Source organism: Phaseolus vulgaris, chromosome 2, assembly GCF_000499845.2.
Source record: "Phaseolus vulgaris cultivar G19833 chromosome 2, P. vulgaris v2.0, whole genome shotgun sequence".
NCBI lineage: Eukaryota > Viridiplantae > Streptophyta > Magnoliopsida > Fabales > Fabaceae > Phaseolus > Phaseolus vulgaris.
Genome location: NC_023758.2, coordinates 28206449 through 28228565, shown reverse-complemented (window position 1 = coordinate 28228565; position 22117 = coordinate 28206449). Strand labels below are relative to the sequence as shown.

General features: G+C 31.5%; 3 protein-coding genes across 3 annotated transcripts; 2 read left to right on the top strand and 1 right to left on the bottom strand.

Annotated features, from left to right (window-relative positions):
- The first annotated feature begins 10002 nt into the window (after positions 1–10002).
- On the top strand, positions 10003–12978 carry LOC137811230 (uncharacterized). Its single transcript, XM_068612885.1, has 5 exons — positions 10003–10204; positions 10340–10446; positions 10879–11492; positions 11891–11993; positions 12391–12978. Exons 1-5 carry the CDS (start codon positions 10127–10129, stop codon positions 12431–12433), a joined length of 945 nt encoding a protein of 314 aa, XP_068468986.1. The 5' UTR covers positions 10003–10126; the 3' UTR covers positions 12434–12978.
- Positions 12979–14036: 1058 nt separating this feature from the next.
- On the bottom strand, positions 14037–18440 carry LOC137811228 (uncharacterized protein At1g32220, chloroplastic). The gene is made up of 7 exons (XM_068612882.1): positions 18169–18440; positions 17098–17191; positions 16910–16998; positions 16753–16808; positions 15849–15995; positions 14793–14918; positions 14037–14496 (listed from the first exon to the last, which is right to left on the bottom strand). The coding sequence occupies exons 1-7, from the start codon at positions 18282–18284 to the stop codon at positions 14216–14218; spliced, it is 909 nt and encodes a 302-aa protein (XP_068468983.1). The 5' UTR covers positions 18285–18440; the 3' UTR covers positions 14037–14215.
- Positions 18441–18694: 254 nt separating this feature from the next.
- Positions 18695–21089, top strand: LOC137811229 (dolichyl-diphosphooligosaccharide--protein glycosyltransferase subunit DAD1). Its single transcript, XM_068612883.1, has 5 exons — positions 18695–18941; positions 19030–19077; positions 20167–20254; positions 20459–20502; positions 20784–21089. The coding sequence occupies exons 1-5, from the start codon at positions 18858–18860 to the stop codon at positions 20865–20867; spliced, it is 348 nt and encodes a 115-aa protein (XP_068468984.1). The 5' UTR covers positions 18695–18857; the 3' UTR covers positions 20868–21089.
- Positions 21090–22117: the final 1028 nt, after the last annotated feature.

Sequence of the window (22117 nt, the reverse complement as noted above, 5' to 3'; positions counted from 1 at the left end):
TGTAAAAGACACAAAACAAAAAATAGTTAAATATGTCATTAAATTAAAGTATTAATTAATTATTGTATCTGGTTGGAACTTTATCTTTTGGACATGAGAATATGAGAATATGTATTGAAGAAGATAGAACTGTAGAATTAAATAGTGTCCTATGACTGAGAGCAATGCCAGACTTAGTTGTTGAAGAATTTGGTCAACCCTATTAACACTTATAAATATGTATTTGCTACAATAAATTAATCATATGTTGAATTAATTCTGTCTTTATTTCTTTCAATTTCACCTTTATTATTTTTAATGAAGATAAGCTGGTGTTCAGAAAATTCTTCCAAATAATGCCTTCTCATACACTAACTTTGTTGTTTGCATTCTATTCACCACAATTATACTCTGCACTTCTTTTATGATGTTGTTTTGGTACAAACTCAAGTGTAGTTATTTTTATTAGTGTTTTTAGTTATCAATATATAATTTAAATTTATATAAATAACGACATAACTTGAAATAAAGATATTATGTAACATCCAGTGTTGTAAATACTATATCACATTCACTTCTGATAGAGAAAGGTTATATATTAAATTAACTATTTTATTTATTATTTATTATTTATTATTTAATGTTTAATTTTTAATATTTTAAGTTTTTTACAATATAAAATGTATATTAATAGAATATTATATAATTTATTTTATTTGTTATTTTAATATTTTTTTTATTATATTATAAAATGTATACTAATAAAAAAGGTTAATAATATTTATAATTGATATACCTTCAACTTAAACTTTATAATTGTTTACGTAGTAAATATTTCATTGTCATTTAGATGATTAATAATTATGTGTATTATTTTTGCAAATCCTCATATGTTAGGAAGGAAAGATTATCATTGAATATTTGTATTTTTCTTTTTGCTTTTTTACCTTTTAAAAATTGAATTTTAAGTCTAATCTTATAAAATTGATTCATAAGTTGAGATTTGCATTCACTTGTATACTAGAAAATGTTATAATTTTTAACACACCTCACACCGAGACCTTCCAACTTGTGTGTATATAGTGGACGGTCCGGTGTAGCTTGATAGTAGATGACTTATAAATCAAACAAACTCTTATTAGAATGGACTCTATATGACTCTAATACCATCTTAAAAAGTGAATTTTAAGTCTAAAACAATATTACAAAATTGATTCATAAGGTGAGATTTGCATTCACTTATATATTATAAAATATTTTTTTATCTATAATCGATATAAGATCTTCAATATTGTCACTTTAAATCTATCCACATAAAGTGTTAATTAGGTATAAACAAACACGGAGTAAATCACCAACACATTTTTATTTTGTCACCTATGAAGTAAAAACATGAATACGAATTTAAATACAATATCATACCAAAATACAATTAAATTGAAACTTATTGGACACATCACTATTTATATAATTATAAATCTATTAGAGTATATTAAAATTATGTACTAATTATAAAATTCAATAATTTTATATTTGTAATGTAAAAAAAAATGAAATAAAAATATCATTTAAATTAAAAAAATACAACATAACATAACTATATAATAAGTCACATTTAAATTCAAATTAAAAAATATAAATAAAATATAATAAGAAAATATATTTCAAATTTAAAATTTTAATAAAAAATAAACATATAAACAAATAAACAAATATGTAAGTAGTAAGCAATAAACAATATAAATAAATAAAATTTATGAAATAATTAATTAAATAATAATTTTGTATTGTCTAATAAACAATATAAACAACTATGTAACTGGAAAATAGTAAATAGTTTATAATAAACAAACTAATAATATAATATTATAAATCTTTCTTGTTGAAAAATGTTACAGATGAAATAATTTAAACTCTTAAGTTTATTTGTAACGTGTACTTATCCTTTTTTATTTTTTTTAATACAATACGTTTTTTTTACAATACAACATGTTCTTTCTTTTCCAATACAAGTTATATAACACATTTTTTTTTTCAACACAACACGTTATTTCTTTTGTAACCGATGCTTGATCAGAAATAAAATTTATGGGTCATATGTCTATCTTCTCCTATCGGTCCTCTCCTTTTTCATAGAGCGTTGAATACATGAATAAGATCACTAATAAAAAAAATGATATGTTCCTTATTTATTTCTTTTAATTAAAATAGATTCACCTATGATTTCAAGCTAAAACATGTGTCCATGGGTCTGGATCATGTTAACATTGACACGTCTAAGAATTTGGTTGTATTTGGCCTAAAATAGCATATTTGACACTGTCATTCACACATCCGTTAAGTGCACATGCTCACAATATGTTTAGGGTTTAGGTGCAAAAACACAACCTCAAAGTCACGTCAAAGTTTTATAGATCCTAACACTTACAACATGGATCTCATAAGTTGTGTATGTAATTACTATAGTTCAATTCAAGTTAAGTTATCATTCAATTAAGAAAAAAAAATTATAATTATTTGTGTTTTCTATTTATTTATTCTTCGTGAGATGGAGTCTCGAGTTGAATTTCTATCGGGGGATATGTATACAACTCCCTATAAGAAAATAATAAAATAGAATATGATTTTAGAGACTAAAATAATTAGTTACTATTTGATTAAATTAAGGACAATTTTATAAACTAAAAAAATTATTGGTATATAAAGTAGTTTCTATTATTAATATAAATTTATAAAATGGTTTCTAAATTGGTATCTAACCATTACCTACCAAGGTTCTATCTACTTATTACTTTATATTCTAAATTAGTCTCAATTAGTCTTTTAGAGACTAATTTTAAATCTAAAATATTAGTAGTTAAAACTAAGGTAGCTAATTTAGATACCAATTTAGAAATCATGTTATAAATTTTTATTAATAATAGAAACCACTTTAGTTATGAATAATTTTTTAGTCTCTAAATTAATATATAATTTAGTCAATATAGTAACTAATTATTTTTTGTCTCTAAATTTGATTACTATTTAATAATTTTTTTTTAGTAACTACAGGGGTGCACTTTGTTGATCTACACTCAAACTTAATAAACTGCATAATTCTTGCTTCATTAAATGTTCTGTTATTTAGCATTATTTAGTTCCTCTTCTTCCAAGGACTTCATACAATCACAAGCCAAAGTCCTATTCAATATACTTGAACTTACTCAAACCAAACCTACATTGATAGAAGTGTGGTATTGGCTTGCAAGGGAGAATTGTAGTTAAATTTACCTAACTATAGCAAAAGGTTAACACAACATAGGATGTGACAAAGTAAAAAATGCGACCTTACAAAATATTTCTTTTCCTTAGATTATTCTTAGTCAATAGTCCATTTACGAAAATCTCCATGCACAACATTTAATTTGATGGAATATTATCACAAGAGTTTAAAGGTAAGAATTTCGTTGTTGTTCACCATTTCATATTTGAGATGTGTCAATATGACAAAATTTATGCCACAAGTTTTAGTCTCTTATACCCATATATCATCTATACATATTTTGTTAAACTCGTTTTATCAAATAAAGTTTTTATATGTAATAATAAAAGATTATCATTCAAATAATTGTCTCCTCACAATAAACTTTCAATCTCACTTATTATCCACCCAAACACACATGTCTTTGACACATTGATTTTGTTGTTTTGATTTACGAATAACATGTTGAATCTTTGTATCAATTGATTCTCTTTGTCCAAAATCTAGTATTTGTCTCATCTCCCACTTTTCTATTTACCATATAGTCAAGCCATTTCTATTGATTTTCTATACCATATGCTTTCGTCATTTCACTCCACTAAATGAAGCACTTTTTATTTTTCTTATCGCCATCCAAATATGTACAATCTCCATATTTGGATTTCAATATTTTAGCTCAAAGACTTGTCATGTGATTAGAGTTTTCATCTCCATTTTCACATGATACAAGCTCACTAACTTTCACATATATTAGAATAATTTAAATCCAACCTTAAAGAAAACTTGCACAATACCAAAATACCAAATGATTTTCCTCTAATAAACAAAGAGAATTATCACGAGATAGTCAATCCGAATGTATTTTGCAATAAGTCTTCCCCCAAGTCAATCTTAAAGTTCACAAGTAGACAAAAAAAATCCAAAATCACCATACTTATGTCTAACAACACTCTTATTGTATCAACACTGAAATATGGATTAAAAAAATTGAGTAAGGAAGCAGATGTATTAAAACTCACCACTTTCCTAAGAGTAACTATTTTTTCAACAGTGGTTAAATCTTCAAAAGCTATACTTCCCCAAGAATAATTCTACCAAATATTCACTCCTAACATTTGATACATCCACAAACTAAATGTACTTTCAAAAGTTAGGCAACCAAAATGTATTTTGCAGCAAAATCTCCACCATGATAAAAAACACAACTAATATGCAAAACAAATACACCAAGACAATTAACATGTATGACTACACCTCCTCCCAAACATTATTGCATCCTTATGTAGCTACATATAACCTCAACAACTAGCCAACCTATACAATACCTAGCTTTTAGAGCTTCAAGGGCAAAACTATGTACTATGAGCCTTCTCCTTTATTATCATGTTGTTGCACCAAGACCACCAATTTAAGTAATCCAACTTACATAAAAGCATAAACCATTATGCCACATAAAGACTAAGATCCAAACAATTTCAAGTGTACACCTCCTTAAGCTAAAAAACACTACCTTATAGACTTAGCCATATTGCTTTATTTTTACATTACCAAAGGTTAAAACTTCCATTAAGTGGTTTACCCTGGGTTGCGATTTCCCTCGCTAAACCATAGGTTTCAAACCTCCGTAAAATAAAAACCAAAGCACCCACAATTAATATTGCAAAGAAAGCGCATCAGCCAGGATTCGAACCCAAGTCCTCCCAATAATCAGGGAAAGATTAACCACTGGACCAGAGAAGTTCTTTAGTCATATTATCATTTTTATTTTACTTATAATTATTAACATAATTTATACATATTAATATTATATTAACATTATTATTAATATTATATTAACATTATTATTAATATTATTATTATAATTAATATTATATTCATATTATTAATATTATTCATATTATTAATATTATTATTAATATTAGTATAAATATTATTATTAATATTATTATTAATATTATTATAAATATTATTATTAATATTATTATAAATATTATTATTAATATTATTATAAATATTATTATTAATATCATTATAAATATTATTATTAATATTATTATAATGAATAGTTTCCAGTGTCTCATTCTTCAAAATTTGATACTGTAAATGTAACCAAAAAATAAATTATGATGATGTATATATGTGATAAGTTAATGTCACTTCACAAACAACTTATTTTTACTTATTGAAATTCATAAAAACAATCTTTAAGAATTGAATAATAATTTCAATTAATGAAGTGCCTTCTAACTTCAATTAATGAATCAACCTCTAAGACCTAAGTTCAAAGCATATTTAAATATATATACCAGGCTAAACTCACTAAAATTTTTAATTATATCTATTTATTAAGAATTGAGAAAATATAAAATATAAAATATTTTATTGATGTTTTACAATAAACTTTTAACACTTAAAAAAAATTAAAAAACTCTATTATTTTGATGAGATTTTAGAATAAATATTTAGAATTTAACGAAGGTTTTAAAATAAACTTTTGGAAATTAACGAAGGTTAAAAAAATCTTTGTTATTTTATGGAGGTTTTAAAATAAACTTTTGTAAATTAACAAAGGTTAAAAAAACCTTCGTTATTTTGTGGAGGTTTTAAAATAAACCTTTGGAAATTAACGAAGGTTAAAAAAACCTTCGTTATTTTGCGGAGGTTTTAAAATAAACCTTTGAAAATTAATAAAGGTTAAAAAAACCTCTGTTATTTTACTGAGGTTTTAGAATAAACCTTTGGAATTTAGCTAAGGTTAAAAAACCTCCGTTATTTTGTTGAGGTTTTAGAAAAAACCTCCATTAATTAAATCAATTCCTAAGGTTATATTAACCTCCACTAAATAACCTATATTAAAACCTTTTTTTCTTGTAGTGCTAAATCAAAGAGGTTGTTCTCTTAATGTGATTCCAAGAATTTAGGCCACAAATACCCCACTACATCTCATAACATATACTAGCAAACACAATCCTTACTTCCCCTCTTTTTCCTCCTTGAAATTGGTTTATCTTAGCTCCTTTATTAAGCATAAACCAAAATTTTTTGACCAAAACAAATATGAGATTTCCTATTGCAAAAAAAAAAACATGCAAAGGATAAGTTAAATTTCTCACTGGTCTCATTGATCGAAATCCACTCATCTACACCATTCTCTATGAGATCTGTTATTGCAAGGACCTAGAAACAATCTTCTTTCTTCTGAGACTGTTGACTTCTCGGTCTTCTTTCTCGGTGCGAGTTCTCGGTCTGGGCTTTTGGCTTGGACTTCGATATGACTTGTAGACTCTCAGTTCTCTGGGCTAGGTCAACTGGATCTCTTGGTTCTTGGTATCGGTCTCCTCTCACATATGAGTGTGTACCTAAAAGGTGCTCCGATACTAAAGTAAGAATTGGTACTAGTTAATTATTAGATAAATTCACTCTACTTACCTCTTGGGTTGACCACCTATTTATAACACTTTCTTATTGGACTTCAATTCCAGTTGGGTTTTTACTCTTTGCACCTGATCTTCTTTAAGCACACCCTTTATGTTTTGGGCCTTTTAGATGGGCTTTGCTATAATAACTATTTATTTATTTATTTATTTAATTTTCACCTTTTAGTTTTCCTATCGGTCAACCTTTCGGCCGTAGACAGTACACAATCCAAGTTATTAATTTTAAGAACTCATGATGGAATTTTACACTAATAAGGTTACTTAATAATTTTCTTCCTAAACAAACCAAATTCTTCTTCATAGGAGTTTCCATATCACTCTCCTGTATCTTTTGTAATTTCCTTCTTTTATTTGGAGAAAAAACATTATTGAACTATGAAACACGCTTTCTTCTCATTCATTTTTCAAACCATAAACCTATAATATTATAACTAACATGATTATTTTTTAGAACAACTTTTTTTTTATCAATTGTGGAATTCAACATAGTAACTTTTTGATAAAAACCATAAAATCTCGATAATTTATTAATATTATATGAAACAACCACTTCCTCTATATAAAAGGTTGTGAATAACTTTTGTACCAATATATTAATGATATAACATGATAAATGTGTATTTTAAAGCTTTAGTGTAATATATTGCATATTTATTATTAAGAAAGATCTTTTTTTTTTCCGGTAAAGAATGAATAAATAAAATAAAAAGTAACATTTCAGGGGTGCCCTAACCCTTGTACAAAAGAGAGTAAGATTAACTTACTCAAAAGTCATAAAACCACAAGCATTACAAGAAAAGACAAATTAAAGTCTAGCTTCTTGATCTATCCCTTCCTTTTTAACATAACTACCTCAACACTGGTAACTGCATAAACCAATATTTCAGGATAATTTCCAAAACCAACAACATGGATACAATGACTTTGACATATTCCACAACTTCCAGAATTAACAGTGTTGACTCCACCAAGACAACGTATCCACAAAGATAACTCCTATATGTGATTAAAGATGTTGATGTTGATGCTCTTTTGCCATTCTTTATTGACAACTTTTAACACCTTTTGCATTAAACTCTTAAACTCCAAATAACAGCTATAGGACCTGGCTTCCTTGCTTCAAACTTACCACTCACTCTGCACCTACTAGACCATACTACCCCATCATTCGTGTAACATCATGACCTGAACCAAAAAACTTAACCTTTCTCTCCTCTCATCCATATGACAGATATCAAAGCATAACAGTTCTATTTGACAACAATAAACATGCAACAAATTTAAATTCAAAACCATAGAACAAGTGAACAAGTTAAGCAATTATACTCACCAAATTATTTTGTTACCATGTTAATGCAAATTAAGGGTGATAAAATCCAATCAGAAAATGAGAAGTTAATTTTCCTTATTTTATGTTTCAACCATGCCCATGATTGGACTTGTGCCATGGTGAGAATTTCCTCAGCATCTATCTTTGCATGATTAAAAATAGTTTTGTTTCTATGCTTCCAAGTACACCATATCACAGAAACTCATAGGGTTTTCCACAACTTATTGCCTTCATTGTTAAGGCAAATGGTGGAAAATTGTTCAAAAATTTTAACCACCTCATTAGGATTCACCGAACTAATCCCAAGCCACCTATTGCACATATTCCAAACTAAGATTGAAACCTTGCATGAAACAAGAATGTGTGATATCGATTCTTCTTCCCTCCCGCATAATGTATCTGTCAACATTACCCCTCTTTTTATACAGGTTTAGCATTGTTGCTATCCTATCTAATAAGACTCTCCACACATAAAACTGCGTCGATGGCATAACCTTCAGATTCCAAAGATATGCAAACACCTCCTGGACACTCCTTGTTCTATGATTTGTTAGAATTTTATAGGCAGATTTTACTGAGAAACTATATGAGGGAGGACCATTCCATAGTCATAAATCCTCCTTATCTTGATGTAGGGGAACCTGTTATACTTGCCATAAAATCTTCAACCATAGGTTTTTCCCACTCGAACCATTCCCTTCTCCAACTAAAAGCCCACTTCCACCCCTTTGTAGACCAACTTCCAAATCTCCTAATAGGTTTATCTTTAAGCTGAGAATTATTGTAAATCCTGGGGTATCTCTCTTTAAGCTGAGAATTATCAAACCATTCGTCTTCCCAAAATTTGAACTTCTCCCTTGATCCTACTTGCCAAACCAAATTTGGAACGAACCATTTGCTTCCTTGTTCTGAGAGGCTTACTTTCGATAAGTCATTCCACCATATAGATTTATACCCATTTTGAGCCGATGTAACTGAATTTGCAATTCCCCAAGACCCATATTTCGATTCCAGTACAACCTTCCAAAGACCATGCTCGGGAGATCTCAATCTCCATAACCATTTTGCAAAGAGTGTGTTATTAAAGATATCAATGCTCTTGATACCGAGTCCCCCCTCCTCTTTCGGTTTACAAATATTCTCCCAACCAATCCAAGCATTTTTCCTCCCTTTCGAACCCCATCCCCATAGGAAATTTCTCTGTAATTTTATAATTTCCTTGCTCACTCCTTTCGGGGCTTTAAAATAAGATAGGAAAAACAGAGGTATGACATTAAAAACAGATTTTTATAAGACATATTCTTCCCGCAAAGGATAGGTTCCTCCCTTTTCACATCGAAAGTTTCTTTCTAATCTTTGATAGCACAAGTTCCCAAAAAGAACACTTAGATGGATTACCACCAACAAGCAGGCCTAAGTAAGTGAAAGGTAATTCCATTAGGTTGTAGAATTTCATAGTACATATTCACCACATTCCTATCTATTCCAATCACCCCAGATTTACTCTTGTGAAAATTTACTCTAAGGCCAGAACTTAATTCGAAACATCTTATAATAGCATTGATAACCATGATATTCTGCACTGTGGACTCACAAACAAAAAGGATGTTATCGACAAACTGAAATAAATTCACATCTACATTCTTGTTTTCAACTTTTATTCCCAAAAATAGATTTTTTCTAGTCGTTTTTACTAACTCGGACGAACCTTGTACCTTTTTTTTGTTTTTGTGGCACAAGAAAGAATTGTTTGATTTTCAAGAATATAATTTTTAGTATTTTATGTAGAGATGTTGATAATTATAATGTTAGAATGATCAAGTCCAAACTATTAACTATTAACTATGATAGTATTAAAAATATATATGCTCCATGTAAATCGGCCTTTAACTCCTTTATTATCTATATCAACTAATAATTTAGGTAGATATTTTTTAAATGTTTTGAATTATTTTTATTTAAATTTCTGTTATTCTTTAAATATTTTATTTAAGAATATATAATTATACTAATCTGAAAATAGGTTTGTAACTTTTTACCCCTTCAATTTTTTGTATCATTTGATGGTGGTGTGAGGGTTTAAATTCGAAAGGGTTTTAGGATTGGGAAGAAGGAAGGTGCGAAATCGAAACACAGAGCATGGGGAAGAAGGAAGGAGATCTATGGGACGATTCAGCTCTCATCACTGCCTTCGACCACGCTATTTCCACTTACAAGGTTCTGTTCTCTCTCTCTCTCTCTCTCTCTCTCTCTCTCTCTCTCTAATGCCAAATAATTTCGTAACCATTTTTTCACTCTTCGTCATTCAAATTATGTGTTTGTCTATTAAATTCGCAATTTATATATTTACAGAAAATGCATATCAGCGGCAAGAACAAAGACGCCACCGCTCAAGAGGCGGAGACAGTGATCGGAGAAAAAGCCTCTTATGTTGACTTCGCAAGTTCCGACCCTACAAGGTTCAATTCAACTCTCGCATTAGTGAGCGTATAATTGTTGAACCAAAACACTCGATTGAAACATGCTTCAATCTTCTTCGTGTTTATTAAATAATATATATTCTATTTTTTTTTATCGAGCTACCGTGCATTCCGTGGTATTTCTCAAACGTGTAACAAGTTGTATCGGCATTATTATTAGTATGTCCTACACTGGACAATTTTAGTCTTTGTTTAGCCTTCCACTTCTCATAATTGTATGATGGAGTGCATTAAACCGAACATAAACCGTCATAGCTTGATGCTGTTGTGCCACCAAGAAAAGGTCTCAAATGATTTTTCAATGTTAATGCTGTCAAAGAGAAATTAGGTCACGATATAGGCTTATAGTACACGGCAGTAGTTTTTATTGTTATTCATTTTTCTCAATTTGTTTTGCTTTATTGAACTCAGGGATGCTGACCCGAATGACCATATTCCAGCTACTGACGTGCTTGATTCAGGTGAGACTAGTAATGAGTCAAAACTGGAAGAGGATCATCACATAGAGTCACTGGTAGACCAATCTTGCCTAGATTCAATAAGTGGTCAAGGCATCCAGAGTGGGCAGAGCGGTTATGCATATGCGGAAGGTGTAGATGATTATAATCAGTTAGTTGCGCAGTATTATGAACTTGAGGAGAAAAGGGTGAAGATTTTGGAGCAACTCAATCAATATGGCACTTTGAATTACCAAAATGAGGCTGCTGTTTCTAGTTCTAGTGTACCATATTCTAATTCTCAAGAGTATTCAATGGCTGCATACCAAGTTTCTGATCCAAATGCTGTCTGTACATGTTGCCCCTGTTATAGTCAATGTCTGCCAGCAACCATGAACACAGTTCATGGTTGCTCTTTGGGTGGATTATCTGTTGGCAAGCCTTGTAACAATGCTTCTGTGGAAATGGATCATAAAATGTCATTTCCTTGTGAAGATGATAAAATTCGCAAAATGGCAATGGGAGCTGCAGAGAAGGCACTGTCTACTATTAGAACAACCATATCTGGTGATTTTAATGTAAATGAAGGTAAATCCATTGTTTTTCTCACAATGTTTGTGTAGTTTATAGTTTCATGTGAACCATTGTAATTTGATTTGATGAGTTAAGAATTGAATTACATTCTAGTTGGCAATAATAACTTGCCATCACTTGTTGTTTATAAAGTTTGGTATCAACTGTTTTAATGTATGTTGGTTTTTAAACGATTCACATATTGTAACATAAATATTTCCTCTTTCCTTCTTGGGTTTTGTTTAGTTTGTTGATGAAACTATCACAGTTATCAAATGCTTAATGTCCTTCGACCTTGTTATGTTTCTATGGCTTTACTTTGTTATCTAGATATGGGGCTTTATTTCATTACTATCTCAATTTTTTAGTTTATTTGGTGATCATTATAATTGTGTTTGCTACATGCAATTCAGGAAAAGAGAGAAACAATTCTGAACCTGAAGAAATTAATGGTCCTGAAACGGATCTTGCTGCTGTTTTGAATGCCTGGTATTCTGCTGGCTTCTATACTGGAAAGTAAGTGCTAAGCAAGTTTTATTTATGATTAATGTTGGTCATTTGTTATTCAAGCATATATCTAACTTGCTATAGGTAATTGATAAATTTTATTATTATTTTAACAAAATATAGTGTTTTGGATTATCTGAGTATTATTAAACTTTTCATTACTTAAAAGACTTTAGTTTTTGTCTTTGTGCTATATATAATTGTTCATTCAATTGAAACACATGATTGAAGGAAATTATTTTTGGCACAGAATAATATGATTACATAATTAGTGATTATTGAGCTGTTTGCATAAAAAACTGTCTGGTTTACATGTTTAGTGAGCTGTTTGGGTTATCTCAAACAAACCTCTACCTGTATGTTTTCCTTTCTTTTCGTATAATGATTGGTGTTATGATGATGACAGGTATGTTGTTCAACAATCCATTCAAAACAGAAGACAAATATAAACAACTACATCTTCAAGTAGAGTCAAATGGGTTCTTATTGTGATTATTTCTCAACAATTGGGTTATTGATCTTCATCGTAGCTTCTTTGGGAAATCAGAGCTATGGTATTATGATCTGATTGGACAGGCTGGCTCATAAATTTTGAAGCCCCGGTGTTAGTTTTCTTAGCAATATTTTACTGGATATATTCAGGAAGTGTTTTTGCTGTCTGCGGCAGACATGAATTTCTTGCTCGATTTGGTTTGGATCGCGGAACTTTAAAATGGATAATTTTTTGTTGTTGTTTAATGTCTGTATTTAGTAGTTGGGTATTAGCGAGAGAAAAGTGATCCCATCACTTATTACTTTTTTTCTTAACTTCACAAGGAGAGTTGAAATGGTGTTACTGGGTCTATATGATGGCTTATGAGAGCCCAACCATGCTTGCGTCGATGCCAAAGTTGAATATCATCATATGTCTAATTTAGTCTGTGGTATGATTTAAGTTATTTCTATTGGATACATTTGGGTAAATAGTTTATTTAATATTGTGCTTATTCATTAAGTTTTTTTTTATCGTGTACTTGTCTATATACAAGTTATTTCTACAATTAAGAAAAATTGTTAAATTGTTTTCGCATATTATCCATGAAAATTGGTTAAAATAAGCTTAAAACAGCTTATGGACAAATCGTTGGTATTCTACTAGTGTTCATGTACAGTGTAAATAACATGATCTAGACGCAAGTTATTTCTTCATTGAAAATATTAACTATCATTTAAGTTTTTATTTACAGTTCACAAATGCCTATTAGTCTTGTCAATTTTACACATAAACCACGTAGGGCCCAAAAGCACGGTTACTAGAATGGCTGATGGTTGTTGTGTCTAATATTCCAAGGAAGATTTTGTTTACACTTCCTAATGAAATCCCACTTTTCAACAAATCGTATTGTTAACGCACCTATTAAGATGAGTTTCATATTTTAATTATTTTTTTGCTTACTCTTGTTTTCTACATCACTTTTTAGACCTTAACACTTGATATACATGTGAGAAACTCGTTTATTGCATTGCAAACTCTCCCTTCACCTCCATACTTCACCTAATTCTCCCTTCACCTCCATACTTCACTCCATACCTCTCCCCCAGCACCTTCATATTTTTTTTAAAAATTCTATCAATACTCATTTTAAGTATGGTAAAAAAATGTATTTTAAAATTCTATCAATACTCTTTTTAAGTATGGTAAAAAATATGGTGTTTTCTATTTTCATTTTCTGGTGGTGGTTGCTTGGGGCGATTGATAGTCCAATTAAGTTTTTCAATTATTGTCTTTTCATTAGCTTATTTTTTTAAAACTACAAAGTTCAGAAAAAAAATAGTAAAATGCAACAATAAAGTATAAAACTTTAAAAAAATATTCCTGAACTAAAAAACATTGAGTACAACAAAAGAATGAAAATGTTTCAGACGTATGTGGGTGTGGGGATGTAGTTAAAGTTATTTAAAAAGGTGAAGTTATGTTTCATTTAAAATTGTTTAAATTTTTTAAAAAGGTCAAAACTGACTTTTTGCAATTAATATTCGCAATTAATATGGAGATGGAGAGGAAAAATATGGTGGAGGGAGAATTTGCCTTATTGTATTATATATGTTTTTAACACCATTACTCATGATTTTGCTCCAAAAGCTACTGCTATTAACGCAGCGAGGAAAATGACCTCAATGTAGTTACTCCCTCCCTGTACAAATTTTGTAATTGCAGCTTTATCTCGGTTGACTTCCCACATGTAGGTAAATCATACCCGTACTTTATTGGCAGCTTCCTTGATCTGATCAATTGTAAAAATGCCAAAGAAGTCATCATCTGTGACACCATTGATAACTGCCAATGCAACATCATCAACACTAACAGGTGGAGCCAAGAGTAGATCAGATGCAGGAAGAGAGCTTAAAGGTTTGGTGAAGTTCTCTACTGCTCGTAGAATTTTTTCTGCTGGCTCCCCTACCAAATCCAGAGGAACCTCAAAACCATCCACTCTCCTTTTCCCATATATGAACGCAGGTCTTAAGACAATACCTGAAGATGTTAACATGACAGTGAAATTCAAGAATGCAATCAATAAAAACATTAAGACCTATCCATTAGCTTTATATCCTGAAAAAATATGATATTCATCTTCCAGAAAATCTATTGCAGGATCCTCAACGAGCTTTCGCTATATTTGTTTCAAAATAGTCTTTTCAATTCAACAAATTGAATCGTTTACAGATCTGGTCTGGTGATGCTATCAGCAAATAAGTAACCATTGGATCCTTATTAACAAATTTGGAATATCAATTTAGTTTAAGATCATGACAGACTAGAATAATGACCTGAACTGGGGTATTTAGAGAGAACCTCGGATTCTGCTTTCCTCTTTCCCGTGAAGTACCCAGAGGAAAGTAAAAATGATGGTAAGTTATAATCGTGAACTGAGATCAAGATGAATTTGGGAATTCCTGCAATGCAGAAGTGAGTGAGAACAGAATAGCACATTAATTTATTAATCTATGGTTCCATTCATAAATTCAAAGCATCTAAAGAAGAAATACCCCGAATAGAATGCAAGTATACACATATCTCAATAGAATTAACGTGAATGTAAGACAACGGCTTACAACAATTTCTCATCCAAACCAACAAGCTGAAATGTGAAGAAAATTTTGTGCAAAATGAACATGCTGAAGAATTGCGAAAGTGCCAAGGGATTTTTTGACACAACTGGTAAGTCAGAGTTAGCTGCTTGTTAGTTCAGGTCATAACTATTTCCTTATATTTCATTAATTCATTACTCGAGCAAGATTTCATTACTAATCACATCACATGCATTGTAGATGACATTATTACAATTAGTAACTAAACCTTACCTACCATTGATCCTATTGCTTGATCAAATTTTAAGTGACAACTGAAAATGATGTAATTTGCAGTTATAAAATTAGTTGCATTGGTTAATTCCACTACTCCTTCCCTAGATCCATAAATATTCTCAAAAAATAAATAAAGCAGAGCAAATTGGAGACAGCAAAGTGTCAGATAAGAATAGAATCTCTTCGGAGAAAAGAACTCTAGAAATTACATATGGATCCGTCTCCTACTAGCATATTTGTAAATAGTTGAGATCTTCTTGATGTAATGATACTGTTAGACAATTCATTACATTTGTTCAAATAAAACTACCTACCTGTGGTAACATATGACAATTAAATAATTTAAATGAGGTTGATGCTTGTTTCATAAAGATCAGAGAACATTGCTATCAAAAGTTTACGTCTTGCATTATGGAAGGGTATGAATGAAACTCTGTCTAAAATATAGTCTAACATGAATAATAAAGGTCGAACACAGGTGAATTTAACTGCAAATTAATGCTCAATGAGATGGTTCACCATATTCCTTTGCAGCATTCACAGCCACAACATTAGCCTCGCCATTAATTTTTTTCATCTGTTCGTCACTACCAAAACCTCCAAGTGTTGAAACAACTGCAGTAGCTCCAACAAGTACTTCATCCCAGTTTACATAAAAAACATCTCCTGCACATCAGGCAATATACTGATTAGCCTCCAGAAGGAAAAAATGGATATCACTTGAAAAATTGTTTATATGCCGCAACACATTATATTTTGTATATTTCATAATATACATTCAATGATATGATTATTATGTTAACATGCTACCAAATATCAGAGGAAACAATAGGATCTTTTCTATCAGATCATACTAGGTGTGTGTACCTTCAGGCTAACGTGATATACACCAACAATTGCAAGGAACAGTAAAGAAGATAATATTAAAGATAACATATTAACATTGACATTATACTTTAATAGGTCCAATCACAGTCTATTAAAATCTGCAGAACTATTCAAAGCAAATCCTGTTTATCATAGTTAATTCTGAGTTACCATGAATTCATAATACACTAATTTGACATCTATCAATCAAATGCTTAATATCAACTTCAAAACTCCAAAGTCCTGTGCTAAGATTGTGCCATAATTTTTTGTTACGTCTGCATGTCTTTTATCTATAAAAGGGTATAAACATAAGCACAATTAGAAAGGCAACATATAAATATGCACAGTTCTGTAACATAAACATATTGGTTGACTATATGAAGTGAGTAAATTATATGCATCATTATTGATCTTAATAGCTGCCTGCTCTTCTCAACAATCCACATGGTGTTTTACTCTCACCCTACCCTCTTTGTGTGTATGCTCAGATTCCCTTAATCAATATAAAGAAAATAATGATGTATCTGTTTATTATTAGGTTAAGTTAACATGCCTGAAATCCAAGTAACCTGATCTACCCATGCACCTGTGTAAGTAGGTTGCCCTGACCTGTAAAACAAAATGTTTGTTAAATAAGCAAAAACAAAATACAGAGACGAGGAAACGGATAGACAGACAGATGCAGGCAATTGGTTGGACATTTTTCAAACCTGCTTAGGCTTATGACCTCTATGCCCCTAGATACTGCTGCCTTGCATATGGCAGAACCAACAAAGCCATTTCCTCCTAAGACTACAATCTACAAAAAGAGACATAAATGCAAGAACTTTTATGTAAAAAGATCCAAAAATACATAATCTATGCCTCATATTATTAAAAGAATGAGATATATACATACCCGTTCACTTTTAACATCAGCCACAACATCTATGGTGTTGGATTTAGAATCAGCACTGACACCTGCTTCTGCATAACTAAAATTAACTGCAAACCTGCAGAACAGTATACATAAACCATTAGGCAGCATTCCATAGATATTTAAATCATGTCTAGGATCATTCAACAATCAGGACCCATTAAGCAAAGGGGGAAGCCAACTTGATCAATATCAATCACCATTGTTACGTAACTTCCACAATAACCCTCTGTACCAAAATCACCATACCATATCCCCATTAAGCAAAGGGGAAGTCAAACTTGGTCAGTATTAGTTACATAGCTCCCTAAATAACCCTGTATACCTCATATACTGAAATTCCCATACCATGCACAGCATACTGAATTCACCGCGTACCACCAGGTTCTCCTAAAAGGAGGTCCTGTAATGATAACGTAAAAAGTGATGAACTGTGCGCCTGTGCCACGGTAACAATGCATGACCATCACCAAATAGCTAAGCAGAGACCATCTAAACTTAATGCAAAGTGTTTGTCACATGCGACACAAAAAATTGAGAATTATATTGAAAAGAGTATGTACACTGCAGCACAAAATTACTACATAAGTGCTTTCCTTGATCAATACCAAATTCTTTTAGTTACAATCCAATGTAAACCATTGATCCTTGTTAAATAAGTTAACCTACAACATGCTGAAACCCCACCTTACAGTTCTATGTAGCCTAAAAAGACTTAGTTTCTTTTTACCACCCCAAACCAAATATCTAAAATCCTTAGAACAGAAACCACTAGCATAAACTCCTTCACTGAACAACCCTGAAATTGAACTTACAATCTATTACATCCACTTCCACCCTCAAACTGAAATTGACGAGTGTGAAATCAAACCACCCATCACCGAACAAGCAAAGAACCCAAACCCAGTAAACTAATTTCCCGGCCCACGTGTTCCAAACACTGACAAATAGCAGAAAAAACAAGAATTCCAGTTTTATTTTTAAAATTAAACCAGAAAAAGAAAATGAAGGAGAAGAAATTGTGAAGTCGGGGGAGGGGATTGGAGTACTAACCGGTGGTTTTTGAAATGCATGTTGGGGTGAGCTTGAAAAGGAGGTCTTGTGAGGGAGAAGGCTCTGGGAATGGGACGAGCGGAAACGGCAGGGAGAATAGACAAAAACGACGCCATTTCAGCTTAGGCACTTGTCAGAAGAGAAGAAGGGAGAGGGAAGAAGAAAGAAGAAATGAGAGAAAAGACAAAAAAAAAAAAAGGAAGCTGCTAAATTTATGGGACTTATAATTTGTAAATTTTGAAACCACTAAAATTGGTAAATGTCTCCTTCACTCTTCCCTAATCTCACTTTTCCTTATATATATATTTTTTCCATTTTGATTGCAGCAAAATGATACTATTTATAAAAGTATTTAATGTGTGAAATTTTTTAAATTCTAAATACATTAGAGAAAAGAATCTCTTTTATACCTATGCAAGTTTTGTTCTCTTGCTATTTAAATTATTTTTATTAACACGACAAATAAATAAATTTAAGTAATAAAGAAGTTGAAATAAAAAAAAAATCGGCTATTTTTTTTTGAAGTGGGTTAGGGCCTAAGCCCAACAGACAAAAAAAATGGAAATTTCTTGGAGTGATTTGGCAAAGACGACTTTAGAGTTCTGTGCGTTGAAGTTGGAGTTTAGAGAAGAGAAGAGAAGAGAAGAGGGTTTTTGTGGTGCATTGCCAAATCGCGAAGATCTGAGAGAATGGCGAGGTCTAGCAGCAAGGATGCACAAGACCTTTTCCGAGCTCTTTGGTCTGCTTATGCCGCAACCCCCACAAATCTCAAGGTTCCTTTCTTTCCTTCTCCATTCGTTCAAAAAATCTCTACACTCTTTTTTCCCTTTTTTCCAACCCCAATTTTTCTCTTTCTTTCAGATCATTGACCTCTACGTCATGTTCGCTGTTTTCACCGCTCTCATCCAGGTACTTTCCACTACTTTCACTGCATTTGTATCTTAATCCCTTTTCTAATAACATTTGCTTACTCAATTTCTCTCATTTGAATATCAATTTAGCGCGAGATCAGTCTGTTTTTTTATCTTGCTTGATGGATTTGAGTTTTACGCTGTTATTGGCCATGTCACCTTGGTATTTAAAAAAAAAATACTTGAATTCAGAAGATCTAGCCTTTGTTAGTTTACTGTTTTCTAAAATTTGATTGTGCCTGAGCACATTTGATCGCATTTCGGTTTTCTGGTTTGTCCTATGAACACTTGAACAAAGCACTGAAGAATTAGAGTAAGAGAATGAGAAAGCATCTCCCACCTGTTTCTGTTTTGTGTTTTTAAGAACACTTGTTTTGGAAACAACTTGTTAATTTAGAATCTGGATGAGAAATTGGTTGCTGAGAAGTGTGAAATTCTTTAGAAAAACAGTTTTGAAAATAATCAAAATGGAAGGGAATAACACGTGCCTGATCCTGGGAAGCAAATATATATATATATATATATATATATAGCCATTTCTGCACCTTCTTAATGGCGAATTTCTTCTTTTCTTAATAATTGAAGTTCAGGGAATGACGTTGGTATTCGATTAGCAACTGATCTGTATTTACTGGAAATATAAGCAGAATTTGTTTGTTGGTATTCGATTAACAGAATTTGTTTAATGGAAGATACATTCTTCTCTGAATTACCAAAGCTCAAGGAATGATGTTGCTATTCTATTAGCCTCTATCTGTGTTTACTGGAAATAGAAGCAGAATTGGACTATCTTGAATAAGGGTCTCTAATGCGCAATCACAAATCCCTCCTATTATGACCTTAGAGAGGAGGGTTGCAACAAAGTAGCTTGTGCCTTAGATGTTACTGCACAGGCATCGAGTGTGGATAAGTGCCTCCAGAAATTTGTAATCCTGTTTCTTTATTGCATATTCTTACAGCTTCTAGTTTTTAGAAGAAAAATGTACCGATGAAATTTTTTATTTTTTTTAAGGGCTCAATCTGTTTTGTGGGTTTGTGTTAAGTTGCATGTGTTGAAATCGAGTTCTTACTTTTTGTTTGTGAACAGGTAGTTTACATGGCTTTGGTGGGATCATTTCCTTTTAACTCCTTCCTATCAGGAGTACTTTCTTGTGTCGGAACTGCTGTTCTTGCTGGTAAGTGTTCTAGGTCTATAACAATTTGCAGGCTAGCTTGTTATGAATATACACACACAAACACATTTTGGTACACTATGAGCTCTCTGTGTCTACTAGATACATGTGCACGGCATGGGACGTATAAACCTGCTACGAACATATGTATAAAATCTTGTTCTCTGTCTATCTGATCATTGTCTTCCTTCCTTCATTGTGGACCAGTTTGTCTCAGGATCCAAGTGAATAAAGAGAATAAGGAATTCAAGGTAAAAATTCTTGTCTAGTCTATTTTGATCTTTGATTTGATATATTAAAATTGAGAACCTGCAATTACCCTTGCAAATTGCAACCCATAAGATTTTTAGGTTTCCTTCTTTTATCCGTCGTGTTATATTTCAACAATCTGGCTAACTGATGTAGTTTCAAACTTAGACCCCTACATCTTTAACACGACAAGTCAAAGCAAGAATGAAATGAATTCATATTTTGTGTTTGCTTGTTCACTTGATATATTCTTACATGTATTTGCCTTTTCATCGTACTGCAGGATCTTGCACCTGAGCGAGCTTTTGCAGATTTTGTTCTCTGTAATCTGGTGCTTCATTTGGTGATCATGAACTTCCTTGGTTAATTTGGGTTCATGTGGCTGTTGTTGGTTTTGATCAAACCTTGGATAATAAAAAGTAATAGTAGTATACCTAGACTTTTGTAATAGTATTTATAGGCAGTAACTTCCAACTATCTGCTTTAGTATTTTGTTGATTCCCGGGTCTCTGTTTTGATTGTAGAGAAGGGTGAGTTACAGAAGTTATTATTATTTTCATGGATATCTAAATCTGAGTAATACCCAAAACGCTGTCTGTCTTTCTCAATCACAACGAATCTATACATTTTTCCTTTGAGGGCAAATTTTCAGGCATGACGGGACACAAAGGAATAAAGGATTTAAAGGGAGAGATTAGACCGTGGCATGATATACTGATATGAATGTGAAAACAATAAGTTGCATGGGTGGCCATGAACCAGGATCTGACACATTACTTTATTGAGCAATTTATCAGTTCGTCTTTCCTTCACCTAACTTTTTATTTGCTCCATGGTTTCTTTAATGTATCTATTCCACCATTGGCTTCTTCATCAACTTTATCTTTTCCTATTGATTATCTCCGATGAGATGGAGATCGCAAAAGGGATTTTGTAGGTGTCAGTCTAATCTGAGTATCATCAGGATGTTGTCATCTATGAATTCTGTAAATTGTTTCATGTAAACAGAAAAGTTTTTGATTTGTCAACTTCACGGGGGACAAGAAAGGCAAAGCAATCTTGAACAGGGTGAGCCAGCCCCAATAAAGTTTTGGCGTCTTCCTCCTTACATAGTAGGCTACCATATTTTGGTAAAATACTACCGTGTTTGACATATAGTATAATCAGTCAAGTTTTCTCTTACTGAATAAATTGGCTAAAGAAGCTCTTGTCGGAACAAAATCGATAGCAGGGAAGCTTTTGCCGTGATACAAATCTCAACCCGAAGGAAATTAACGTCTTAGAACGAGTTTAGACTGTTATGGCTAAGCTAAAAAAATGGCTGTACAAATTCAGAAGGGAAGAGGTTATATCTTTTATGGTGTGTTTGGATTGGAGAGTAGGTTTGATAGAGTGATTTGAATGGAAAGTTTGAATAAAGTGAGATTATTTGAATTGAGGTATTGTAGTGTATTAATGAGAAAAGTTTATTAAAGTTGGTTAGTGATGTAATGATTGTGGAAATTTTTTTATTTCTTTTAAAATGTGTAAAATATAAGTTAGTAAATTTATCTTTGTTATAAGAAATAAAAAATATTAATTTATTTATATATTTACTTTTTATAATGAATAATGTTA

Coding starts and splice junctions, on each gene's coding strand:
- LOC137811230 (XM_068612885.1), top strand. CDS start 10,127: ATGGGGAAGAAGGAAGGAGATCTATGGGACGATTCAGCTCTCATCACT. Junction 10,205..10,339: donor ACGCTATTTCCACTTACAAG/GTTCTGTTCTCT, acceptor ATATATTTACAG/AAAATGCATATCAGCGGCAA. Junction 11,493..11,890: donor TGATTTTAATGTAAATGAAG/GTAAATCCATTG, acceptor CATGCAATTCAG/GAAAAGAGAGAAACAATTCT.
- LOC137811228 (XM_068612882.1), bottom strand. CDS start 18,284: ATGGCGTCGTTTTTGTCTATTCTCCCTGCCGTTTCCGCTCGTCCCATT. Junction 16,809..16,909: donor GAGGTCATAAGCCTAAGCAG/GTTTGAAAAATG, acceptor TTTGTTTTACAG/GTCAGGGCAACCTACTTACA. Junction 14,497..14,792: donor CTCTAAATACCCCAGTTCAG/GTCATTATTCTA, acceptor TAACATCTTCAG/GTATTGTCTTAAGACCTGCG.
- LOC137811229 (XM_068612883.1), top strand. CDS start 18,858: ATGGCGAGGTCTAGCAGCAAGGATGCACAAGACCTTTTCCGAGCTCTT. Junction 19,078..20,166: donor TTTTCACCGCTCTCATCCAG/GTACTTTCCACT, acceptor GTTTGTGAACAG/GTAGTTTACATGGCTTTGGT. Junction 20,503..20,783: donor AAGAGAATAAGGAATTCAAG/GTAAAAATTCTT, acceptor ATCGTACTGCAG/GATCTTGCACCTGAGCGAGC.